This window comes from Cynocephalus volans, chromosome 14, assembly GCF_027409185.1.
Source record: "Cynocephalus volans isolate mCynVol1 chromosome 14, mCynVol1.pri, whole genome shotgun sequence".
Classification (NCBI taxonomy): Eukaryota; Metazoa; Chordata; class Mammalia; order Dermoptera; family Cynocephalidae; genus Cynocephalus; species Cynocephalus volans.
Genome location: NC_084473.1, coordinates 89624559 through 89637951, shown reverse-complemented (window position 1 = coordinate 89637951; position 13393 = coordinate 89624559). Strand labels below are relative to the sequence as shown.

Genomic DNA, 13393 nt, shown 5'->3' with positions numbered 1-13393 from the left:
CCCAAGATCACGCATTAATTAGAGGAAGAAGTGAGATGTGGACTCTAGGTTCCTAATCCCAAGCGCAGTGGTATTTCTACTTCATCAGGTATGACCCTTCCACCCTTATCCTGCCTCCACACATATTCACAAATTATATTTAATAAATCTAGATTTTCACAATTTTTCCCCATGAGCCTAGTAAATCCTAAGTTTCAAGGAGTGTTATTTATTCAAGGTGATTTTTTAAAAAACTTCTTGTGAAATATAAGAGGTATAGTGAAAAGTATAGAATATAAGTGTAAAGTTAATGGATTATTATAAAGCAAACATCTACACCACCTTGGCTCCATCAAGACGATGGACATCGCCAGAACCCGGGAGCCTCTGCACACTCCTTTCCTACTTCCACTGCTCAGCAGTTCGTGAGAGTCATCCACGCTGCTGCACGTAGTTACACTTCATTCAGATAATGGAACGTACTGCTATTTATCTCTTCTGCTGCTATATACACACTTGAATTGTTTCTGGTATTTGCCTAGAATGCATAAGGCTCCTGTGAATGCTCTCATGCACTCTGCACATGTGCACACATTTAATGTATACATACCTGTATACTTGATGGGTAGACAAACCTATCCACCAGTAACACTGGTAGACGACAGATTATGCATATTTTCAACTTCAAACTGGTTCCTAAAGAGGTTGTACCAATTTACACTTCCACCGGCCATGTACAAGTGCTCCTGTTACTTTACACACTCAACAGTACTTGGTACTGCCAGTCTGTTTTGTTTTACCCACCCTGATGTGTACGGTGGTATCACACTATAAATTTAATTTTCATTTCCTCAGATTGCACTTGGGCAAGCACCTTTTCATATTTTTCCTGGCCATGGGGACAGCCTTTGTTGTAAACTGTCTGTCCAAGTCATCTGTCTGTCCTTCTAGTAGGTTGTCTTTTCCTTATTACTTTGAAGGAGTTTTTCATAGATTCTGGATATGATACCTTTGTTTGCTTTTTTCACATATTTTCTTCCACTCTATGGCTTGTCTTTTCATTCCTTTAATGTTGTCTTTTAATAAACAGAAATTCTTATTTTGAATGAAGACCTACTTAGCAAGTTTTTCCCTCTCCATTAGTGCTTTGTATGTCTGGATTTATATATATATATATCTTTTCTTACCTTAAAATTGTGGAAGTGTTTTTCTAGAAATGTACTGTTTTGACTTTCCTATTTAGGGCTGCAATCCACTGGAAGTTACAGTTGTCCCTCAATATTCATCTTCCACAGATACCAAAATCCATGGATGCTCAGGTCTCTGATATAAAATGGTGTAGTGTTTGTATATAACCTACGCACATCCTCCCGTATACTTGAAATCATCTCTGGATTACTTGCAATAACTGACACAGTGTAAATGTGATGTAAATACTTGTCATCCTGTATTGTTTAGGGTATAATGAGAAGGAAAAAAGTATGTACATTTTCAGTGCAGTCACAACCATCCATTTATTTTTCAAACATTTTTGATCTGTAGTTGGTTGAATCTGCAGATGTGAGACCCGCATACACCAAGGGCCGACTGTATTTTTACAAACGGTGTGAAAAAGGGGTCAGGTTTCATTTCACTCAAGATTACATCCAATTGTCCAGGACCCTTTATTGAAAAGATCACACTTCCCCTACTTCTCTGTGCTGTCTTGGCCAAAATCAAGTCTGTATGTGGGTCCAGGTCTAGACCTGCAGTTCTGTTTCGTTATCTATCCTTGAACCAGCAGTAGACTATTTAAATTATCGTAACTTTGGGCCGACCCCGTGGCTCCCTCAGGAGAGTGTGGCGCTGGGAGCACAGCGTTGCTCTCGCCGCGGGTTCAGATCCTATATAGGGATGGCCAGTGCGCTCACTGGCTGAGCGTGGTGCGGGCGACACCAAGCCCGGGGTTGCGATCCCCTTACCAGTCACAGAAAAGAAATAAAAATAAAAATAAATTATCATAACTTTCTGATGGATCTTTAAATCTGGTAGTACAAGTCCTTCCATCTAATTCTTCCTCATTAAAAGCATCGTGACTATATTCAGTCTTTGCATTTGCTTATCAGTGTTATGATCAGCTTATCAAATCTGCAGTAACTACAATCTGTTGAGGTCCCCACTATCGTCGTCTTCAACACAAAGGGAAAATGTTCAACAGTTCAGTACCAGACGTGATGTTTCTGTAGGTGTAAAAAAAAAAAAAGACATTTAAAAAATCAGATTACAGATTCCTAGTCTTAGAAGAGTTTAAGAATTTCTTCCATTACTAGTTTTATGAGTTTATTTTTTGAAAAATAATACATTCCTGAATCAATTTTTCTAAATAACTTTTCAGTGTCTGTTGAGAGGTAGATGTATTATTTTTCTCCTTTAGTTTGTTGATGTGGAATAAAAGAATGAACTTTCTAACATGAAACAGCTTCACGTTCCTGGAATTAATCTGATTAAGTCACAATGTATTATCCTTTATGTATGTTGTTGAAATCAATTTGCTAATAATTAGCTTAGAATTTCTTCGGTAATGGGCCACAATAATCAACCACATTGTATATCGACAAAATAAAATTAAGAAAAAAAAAAAAAAAAGAATTTCTCATCTGTTTATGAGATTGGCCTGAAATTTTCTTTGTGATAATGTCCTTGTTGGGCATCGATGTCAAGGTTTTTCTGACCTAATAAAATGAGTTAAAAACCCTTTCCTCTTTTGCTACTCTTGGAAATAATTTGTTTAAAATTGATATTTGTTCACTACATATTTTGTAGAAATTACCAGTAAAGTCAATTGGATCTGGGATTTTGTTTGGGAGAAGATTTTAAATTTATTTAATAGCTGTATGACTATGCGGAATTTTATATCTTCCTGTGTTAAGAGTCTATATGCTGATTTTTAGAAATCTGTTCATTTCTTCTAAATTTTCAAATTGTTGAGAACTAAGTTTTCCAGAATGTTCTTTTATGAGCTTTTTTCAAATAAAATTATTTCTTTTTTTTCATAATCTTTTTAATGCCTGCATGCTCTGCGTTGATGGCTCCTTCTAACTTCAGTATGTGCCTTCTCTCTCAATCAGTCATGCAAAGATTTTTAAATATTGTTCCATTTTTCAAATAACCAACTTCTGGCTTCATGAATCATGTGATTGTATGTTCATTTTCTATTTCATTATTTTCTGTTATTACTTTTTTTAAAACCTTATTTCTTCTGTTTTCTTTGGATTTATTTTGTTTCTCATTTTTTATCTTCTAGAAGTAAGCTCTTAGTTCACAGATATTCAACCACTTTTCTTTTCTAATTTAGGCTATAAACTTTGCTCTAAGCAAATCTTTGCCTATCCCATCGATTTTGATGTAATCCTTTCATTAATATTCACTTTCAAAATGCTTTCTAATTTTATTGTGATTTCTATTTTAATCTATGGGCTACTGAGTTTTTTATTTAGTTGGTTTTTAAACCTATGTGGTTATTCAAGTTATCTTTTTAATATTTAACTGTATTTTGGTCTGAGAATATATATTCTATATGATTTCAATCTGTTGGATTTTGTCGAGACTAGCTTCATATGCGTATGGTCAATTTTATTAAGCATTTCATTTGTGGTTGGAGAGACTGTACAATCTGTAGTAGTTGGGCATTAGGCTCTATATATGAACATCAGGTTATTTATTAGGCATATTTTGTTAGTCATGACAGGGCATTTTGTTTGCTTGTTCTATAAGTTACTGTGAAAACTATGTCAACAAATTTCATTATTACTGTGGATTTATCAATTTCTCCCTGTAATTCTAAATTCTCTCTGTATGTGTTTTAAGGCCATGTTATGTATCTACAAGTTCAAAATTGAACTTTTCATCATAATGAAATATCTCTGTTTAATGATGCTTTTGCTTTAAAATGCACATTAATATTAGTATAATTATACTGACATTATTTTGGTTATTGTTTATTCTGTATTATTTCCTACCCTATCATCTTCAAGCATCTTGTAAATAGTACAGAGATTTTTTTTTTAATTTAATATGACAATCTTTTTATTTGGATCATTTAGTCCATTTTGTTACTAGTGATATATGTATGTTTAAATCAACTCATGTATTTTTGATGTGTTGCATTGGTCCTATATTTATCTTTTCCTTCATGCCTTTTTTGTTTGTTTTTTGGATTCCTTCTCACCTAGTTTTTGATTTTTTTATTCCTTTAACTCTGTATTTTTAAAATTACTATTCTTTTATGGTTACCCTAAGCATTATAAATATATATCCTTGGACTTCTCAAAGTCTGATATTATTGATATTTTTACCCTTTTCTCAGATAATGCACAGTCCTTAGAACTCAATTACATTTACCCTTTTCCCAGCCTATGGTCAAATGCTGTTGTGTACCTTAATTTCATATATATTTTAAATCCATAAACAATCATTATTATTGCTTCATGTAGTCAAGATTCATTTAGTTTTACTCACATATTTACAGCAATATTTGCTTTTCCCTTCCTTCCTGCATAGATGATTAATCATCTGGAAGCATCTCCCTTCTGCCTGAAGAATATTCTAGTATTTTCTTTAGTGTATGACTATAATTGGCAAATATTGTCATTTTCACTGGTTATAAAATTAGGAGGGCTTTTCCTCTCAATATGTAACCTTTATTGTTTCTGTTAAAAATTCAACCAGCAATTTTATTTTTGCACACAGAAGGCATTTTTCTTTTTTTCTCTACTTTTAAGATTATTTTCGGTTTTGGTTTTTTACAGTTTCACTGTGGTGTATCTAGGTATAGTTTTATATTTATTTATCCTGCTTGGGTTTCTTTGGCTTTCAGAGTGTTTGGATTAACGTCTTCTGTCAGTTTGGAACATTCTCAGCGTTATCTCAAATAATCTTTCCTCTACCCCCATTTACTCTTGTCTCTTATATGTGATTATACACGTTAGGTCTCTGTATCCTCTTTCTTTTAATCTCATCTCTATATTTCCTATTCTTTGTATCTCTGTGCTTAATCCCAGGTATTATCTCCTATATTTTACTTCATTAATTCTCTTTTCAAATATGTCATATGCTACTAAAACTTCATTGAGTTTTTGGTTTTGGTTATTGTATTTATTAGTTCTGGACATTTTATTCGTTCCTTTTCAAATCTGGTATGCTGCTATTTATAGTTTCCAGTTCTTTTTTGAAAATATCAATCAGGTCTTTTCCTTCCTTGAACACAGTAGGCACAATTTCTTTGAAAATACATTATCTGATATTTCTATATCTGGAGTCCTGTGGACCCGTTTCTGCTGTATATGGTTTACCATCTAGAATTTACTGAGTCAAAAGTCAGACATATTTTTTAAGGTCCTGAATACATATTTGCATTGTCCTCCATACCAATCTAGTTATTTATTTATCTATTTAACAACTATTTACTGAAATTTACTGTGGTCTAGGCACTGCTCTCAGCGCTGGTGATAGAGCAGGGAACCAAACAGACAAAAAGCCTGTTCTTAAGGAGCATAGATTCAAACAGAATTAGAGATACAAAAAAACGTTTAAAATATGTGAGATAGTGATAAGTGCTTTCATGAATAATGAGAAAGTTAAGCAAATGAGGCATGATGGGGAGAGCGAGGCGTGTATTTTAATGCAGTGGTCGGGGCCCTGACGGAAGTGAGGGAACAAACCATGTGGCAGCTGGGGAAGAGCATTCCGAGCAGAGGGATCAGCCAGTCCCCAGACCCTGAGGTGGAGCTGTCCCCGAGGCATTCAAGGAATGGCAAGCAGTCCAATGCAGTCAAAGCAGAAAGGCTGAAGGGAGAGGGATAAAAATTAACTGGTAGGAGAAGCAAACCATGGAGGGTCATGCTGGGCATGGGGAGGACTCAGAATTCTATTCTGAGTGATATGGGAAACCTTTGGAGAGTCTTAAGCACACATTTTAAAGGAATTGCTCATATTCATTACCAGTAATGTATTAGAACACTATATCACCCTTGCTAATATTTGGTATTTTATATATATTTTTTAATCCTTACCAATTTCATAGACGAATATTTTTTAATGTCTTTCTTTTATTGCAAATGAACATTTTTTTTCTTATTTTGTTGGGGTTTTTTCCTTCTGTAAATTATTTGCCTCATTTAAGTTGTTCATTTTTCTTGATTTGTTTATATGTTTACATATAAGTGGTATTACCCATTTTCTGTCATCTCTGTTTCAAACATTCTCTGCTAGCTTATCATTTACATTTTAACTTTACCATTTTTCATACATACAAACATTTATATTTTTTATGCTGGTCTAATTTTCCTATCTTTTCATTTTGATTCCTTCCACTGATTTTATGCTTAGAAAGTACAGCATTCTGGTATTTAATAATTTTATAATTCTTACAGTTGCATAAGTAAATCCATTTCAATTTAGTAATTACATGAAATAAATACATCAGTGTATGTGAAAAGAACAAAGTCCTCATTAAGTTAATTACTTCAATAATGGTGTCTTAAGTGCATTTCTGAAAAGGGAGTTTGGTGCTTTAGAGCAAGCATGATGCTGAGGCTGCCCAATGGAAGGGCAGATATTTGCCCACACACATGAGCTATAGTAATTGTGTCCCATGTGAAAACAGGCTTTATGCCGCCTAGAGGAATAATTATCAAAGCCAAAGAAAGCTTGTTGACATCAAGACACTGGCTCAGAGTAATTCAGAGGCAGCACCAGACACCAGCCTGTCTGGGAGTCTTTTGTGTTTCACTCAAGTTGGTTGCAAGACATTCCATGGATATTTTCAAAATGAACATGTGCCTAAAACCAAAACATTTTATGGGCTATGTTGAATTTTACACTGCATGATTCTTAATAACACGTGTGGATATCTGTACTAGTTTTAAATTTTTAAATGGATGTTATAGTTTTTATTTTTTTAATTTTGAATTGTTATTTTTAAATTTTTTCTGTGGTTTATGCAAAGATTTATTTATTTATTTGTTGAATCACAATTGATTATACATATATATATATATTTTTTTTTCTGTCCTTTTTTGTGACCGGTAAGGGGATCACAACCCTTGGCTTGGTGTCATCCACACTGTGCTCAGCCAGTGAGCGCACCGGCCATCCCTATACAGGATCCGAACCCACGGTGAGAGCGCCAATGCGCTCCCAGTGCTGCACTCTCCCGAGTGAGCCATGGGGTCAGCCCGATTATACATATTTTGGGGGTGCAAAGTTGACATATGTTGATCAAATCGATATTATTAGCATTTATATTATTACAAATCATATTTATTCTTTTAAATAATTAATTAATTAATTAATTTTTAATTTTAATTTATCAATATACAATGTAGATGATTTTTGTGTCCCTTTACAGATTCCTTTTTCCCCCGTCCCTCTCCCCCTCCCACCCATCAACATCATATCTGTTCATTTGTCTTAACTAGCTCAAGGAATTGTTGTGATTGTTGTGTCTTCTTCCCCACCCCCCATTTGTTTGCATATTTATTTATTTTTAGCTCCAACAAATAAGTGAGAACATGGTATTTCTTTTTCTGTGCCTGACTTATTTCACTTAATATAATTTTTTCTAAGTCCATCCATGTTCTGAGCAAAAAAAATTAAGCTAGAGGCATAATACTACGAGTTTAAACTATACTACAAAGCTATAATAACCAAAACAGCATGGTACCAGCATAAAAATAGACACATGGATCAATGGAATAGAATAGAGCAGCCAGAAATCAACCCATACACCTACAGCCATCTGATCTTTGACAAAGGCACCAAGTCTACACACTGGGGAAGCGACTGCCTCTTCAGCAAATGGTGTGGGGAAAACTGGATATCCATATACAGGAGAATGAAACTAGACCTGTACCTCTCACTGTATACCAAATCAACTCAAAATGGATTAAAGAATTAAATACACACCCTGAAACAATAAAACTCCTTAAAGAAAACATAGGGGAGACACTCAGGGAGGAGGGTTGGGTACAGACCTCATGAATATAACCTCAAAAGCACAGGCAACCAAAAGAAAAATAAACAAATGGGATTATATCAAACTAAAAAGCTTCTGCACATCAAAAGAAACATTAACAGAGTGAAAAGACAACCAACAGAGTGAGAGAAAATATTTGCAAAATATACTTCTGACAAAGGATTAATATCCTGAATATACAAGGAACTCAAACAACTTTACAGCAAAAAAGAAAGAAACCTAATTTAAAAAATGGGCAAAGGAGCTGAACAGACATTTCTCAAAGGAAGATATATGAATGGCCAACAGACACATGAAAAAATGCTCAACATCACTCAGCATTTGGTAAATGCAAATCAAAACCACACTGAGATACCATCCCACTCCAGTTAGGATGGCTAAAATCCAAAAGACTGAGAATGATAAATGCTAGCAAAGTTGCAGAGAAAAAAGGAACCCTCATACGCTGTTGGTGGGACTGCAAAATGGTGCAGCCTTTATGGAAAATGGTATGGAGGTTCCTCAGACAATTACAGATAGATCTACCATATGACCCAGCTTTCCCCCACAGAGGAATGGAAATCATCATGTTGAAGGGATACCAGTACTCCAATGTTTACTGCAGCACTATTTACAACAGCCAAGAGTTGGAACCAGCCAAATGTCTATCATCAGATGAGTGGATAAGGAAACTGTGGTATATTTAGACAATGGAATACTACTCTGCTATAAAAAAAGACTATAGATTTTAAAGCATAGTACTGACAAACGATTAAACAATGAAGATTGAATTCTGATGCTCCTTCCAAAAGAAAGTGCATTCTGAGTTTAGAAAACATAAAAATGTTTTCATGGCACTCTTGTGCTTTTGTTTTTATATATACTTCTTTAGCTCATCAAAATTTAATTTCATTTCTGATGTGATCTAAGGAAGAAACTACATTTTCTCCAAATTTAATGAGTTATACTAACATATTTATTATATCTCCCTTTCCCTATACATCTTTAAATGCCACAAATCTTTTTTACTAAATTCTTGTAAGTTTTAGGAATTATGCTAATTTGTTTATTTGATTTCTGTTGTTCTTTTACTTTCAGTCCTCTATTCATATGCAAACACCAGTATTTACTTGTTCTAGCCTACATTATACTTTAATATTTACAAGAAAAGGTATTTTTTCTATTCAATTTTTTTTGGCCATTTCTAGCATTTTTGAGATAAATTTTAGAAATTCTTTGACAAGGTCCAGGACATTCAATGAAATTTAATTGGTATTATATTAAACTTATGTATTAATCAAAGAGAAATAACATTTTTAATATTTTGCTCCCATTTAAGAACATTATATGGAATTTCATTAAAACATGTCTTTTTTCATGTCCTACCCTTAAAATGTTGTAATTTTTAAAAAATGTAGGCAAGACTTTCAAATTTCTTATTCAGTTTATTTCTTAATATTTTGTTATTTTTATTGCAGTTATTAACACCATTCCCCAATTACATAATATATGATTATTTCGGGCATGTAAAAATGCTATTAGGTTTGAAAGTTTATTCTGTATTGAAATAACCTTATTAAACAATTGCTAGTAGTGGTGATTTTCTAGATAATTTTCTTAAAATTTCTAAGTAAATATGCATAGATCATTTAAAATAATTTTATGTTTATCTGTCTCCTTCCAAGATTTACATCTCTTGCCTTTTAATTATCTAAATACATTGACTAAAATTTCCAAAGACAGGAGCAAGGAACAAAGTCAAGAGAAATATAACAGGTAAACTTGTCTTTCTAGGTATTTACAAAATCCACAAGCGTATTCACAAATGAGTGATAAGTAGACAATTATCCTTTATTACAGGCATTATTATTTCCTTGAAAATTTAGAAGAACTCTCCTTGAAACATATAGGCCTAGTTCTCCTTACCAGTTTTTTTTTTTTTTTTAATAAGCTTTCACATTTTTAAGTCTTTTTTATCTGGATTGCTCTGCATTTAGGGGATTAGATTTTGTGGAAGTTTATTTATCTTCTCCTCCCTCCACCTCCACCCCCACCTCAGCTTAAATATCTGGCAACTTATTATTCAGAAGCAACTCTGGCACTTATTATTCATTTTGGTTTTCTCTTTTAATAAATTTATCATTTTCTACTTTTATTTTTGTTGTTTAGCTACTCTTCTAAAATAACTAAATGGTTAATTTATGTATTTTAATTATATCTACACTTATTAATAATAACGATGAGATTTAAAGATATAAACATGTCTAGAGTGCAGCGTTAGTCACATGCCATAAAGTTTGATATGAAGAATCCTCACTATCGTTATTTTGTAAGTATACTATAACTGTAGCTTTGGTTTAATCTCTAACCAAAAAATCAAATAACTACAATATGGGTTTGTTGTTTAATCTTTCTTTTTAAAAAATTGTTGATGGAGTCTGGATGTGTTGTCCCCACCAAAGCACATGTGGAAATCTGCTCTCCAGTGTGGCAGTGCTGGAAAATTATTGGGTCATGGGCACAGATCCCTCATGGATGGATTCATGCTCTCCCTGGGGGACGGGGGGTTAATGAGTGAGTTCTCGCTCTATTAGTTCCCACGAGAGCTGGTTGCTTAAAGGACCCTGGCACATCTCTCTCTCTCTCTCTCTCTCCCCCTCCCTCCCTCTCTCTCTCCCCCTCCCTCCCTCTCTTTCTCTCTCTCTCTCTCTCTCTCTCTCTTCCTCTCTCTATGTGATCTGTTTGTACCCGCTGGCTGCCTGCCACCTTCTACATAGAAACAGCCTGAGGCACGTGACAGATGCAACTGTCCCAGAATCATAAGCCAAATACATCTCTTTTCCTTTTAAGTTACCCAGTCTCAGGTATTTCTGTTATAGCAACACAAACAGACTAAAACAATTGTTAAAACTAAATAAAACTCATATATACTTATGGGTACCATGTGATGTTTTGATATGTTTACATTGTGGAATGATTAAATCAACCTCATTAACAAATCCGTCACCCACATACTTAATGAGTAAAATTCTTTGTTTTGACTTTAATTATAAATTTCTAGATATACTGCATTATGATTATACCATGTGGTCTATATAATTTCCTCTTTGGGGATTCTGTTTTTCACAGATGTTTATGACACTGATCTTTTAAGTACATTATTCTTATCATATTGCTCAAATCTTGTAGATTCTTATTTGCCTAGTAAATCCTGTCAAAGCCAGAGTGTGTTAGTTTCCCACTGCAACTGAAACCATTGTGTTGTCTTACTGTTCTGTCAATGTATGTCTGAGCCTTTAGCTTGACATATTTTGATGCACTGCTATTTGACACATAAAAATTTCTATTTGGGGAGGTGTTGTAATTTGTATTAATATAAATGATCTAATTTGTCATTTAACCTTTTTGTCCTTGAAAAATATATTATGAGATCGAAAGTTTAGTATCACCAACCTGACTGTTTGCATTAAGTTTTGCAAGTGATATCTTGCTTATGCATTAATTTTTAACTTCTAGGTCATGCTTTTTAAGATATATGCCTTTTAAGGAGAACATATGATTGGGTTTTAGTATTCAACTCAATCTGAGCATCTTTTAATGGAGACTTTGTTTAATTTCCTTTTCTTGTCTTCAAAAGGTACTCTACATGTCTTTAGTTTACTGGTGATTACCTCTAAATTTTAAAAAATAATTTGAGCCCTTTTTCTCTTCTTAGGCCACAAACTGAAGCAATGTTTGTTGATCCTTTCCGATGTAAATTAAGAAACATAACATGATAATTTCTCCTCCTCTAAAACACTTTTCAGTGTAAGATAATATAATCCAACCTTCCTGATCAACAGTATTTATTAGTAGTTTTATATTATGTATTGTCTTTTTCAGGAATTATTTTCACACTGCTATTGCCTTTGCATGAACGGATTTACAATAACCATTTACACCCACAGTGCCCATTGCCAGACCTCTGATGCCACAACTTCCCCAAGAGTTCTCTTGCTTTTTAAATTTTGTTGTCTCTCCTGACGAGCATGGGTATATCCAAAGCTAGAAACTGGATGTGTATGGGATTTGTCTTCAACCATGAAATTCAAAATACTCACTAGAATATGTGGACATAATGAACTCTGCCCTTGGTAGTTTCAATGACTTTACTCACCAAGTGGTACTTCAGTTGATTTATCTTTTGGATAAGTGATTGTAGGGATTCTCCTTCCATCTCCAGATCTTTTTGCTCATAAATCATTCCAATAGAAAGTTGCATTAGAATCACATAGGATACATTCCCAAGTTCTTTAATGCAATAGCATGAAGAAAGCACAACACAGAGCAGACCCTTCAAAAACACTGGTCAAGAAAAAACAAAACCCATGGCGTGACAAAATACCACTCCATATATGCACATTTTTCAACAAGAAATAATTGAATTGCTAAAGAGAAAAGAACTAGAAGCTGAGCTAGCAGGAGAGTTCACTTTGGCCATTATATATTTGACATAAATATAAACTAATGAGATGTATAACAAAATCTCATTACTTAAAAATCTGAATACATGTTTCAAGAGGTGTCTACAAGGAAAGCTGTGGCCTAGGTCCTAGGTAGAGAGAACTACTGACCCTAACGCTCTGTCTTCAGTCCACCCTTCCCTCCTCCAACCCTGCTTCTCACATTCTTTTACGTCCTTCCCCTTCTGTTATTCTTCAACTCTTTCATTCCATCACCCACTTTATGACTGTCACTTTGTACTGGCTCTCTGGACTCCTTGCCATTAGTCTTTCTCCACTTCTTTCCTTTTCTGTTTGCCCACCAAAATTTATCAATTACCTACTTAATCCCATATTCTCCTATACATTTGCAGTGGGATGTGGAAAAGTTATAAAATGGAAGCCAGGAAAAATGCAAGAACACATGTCCTATATGATGGCAATAACATTTGTGCCTTCCACAAACTATTTAAATTCAGCATGTCCCAAACAGAAGTTACTTAATGTACCACCACACACTAGATCACACACATGTAAAATCTGGAAGTCATTTTAGGAAACAGCTTTTTCTCTCACCCTCTTCAGCTTCTCAATTCCCAAGTCCAGCTAATTTTACCTCCTAACATTTCTCGGTCTATGCCTCTTGCTTCACTCCTAAGCCTTCTATTTTCTAGTCTCTACTCCTCCTAAGCAATCTCGTTCACACTCACCTCTTCAATTACCATATACAGGCCAATGACTTTGAAAGTCGTACCTCCAGGCCTTCCTCTAAGCTCCGGACCCATATAGGCCATGGTCAGCTTGACATTTCCACATGGGCATCTCAAAGTCACTTCATACTCAGCATAGGAATGACCAAGCTCATGATCTCACTCCGAGATCTGGTTTTTCTCCAGAGCTATCTTATTTCATTGGATAGCATCATCATCTGGTCAGTCGC

The 13393-nt window shown here is 34.4% G+C and overlaps 1 protein-coding gene across 1 annotated transcript in view; it reads right to left on the bottom strand.

Moving 5' to 3' along the window:
• The window catches only part of LOC134362638 (interleukin-1 receptor-like 2), a 60986-nt gene that overhangs the window by 15235 nt on the left and 32358 nt on the right, over positions 1-13393 (bottom strand). The window contains 1 exon segment of the mRNA XM_063077819.1: positions 12129-12203. Within this exon segment, the coding sequence (XP_062933889.1) occupies positions 12129-12203 (75 nt within the window).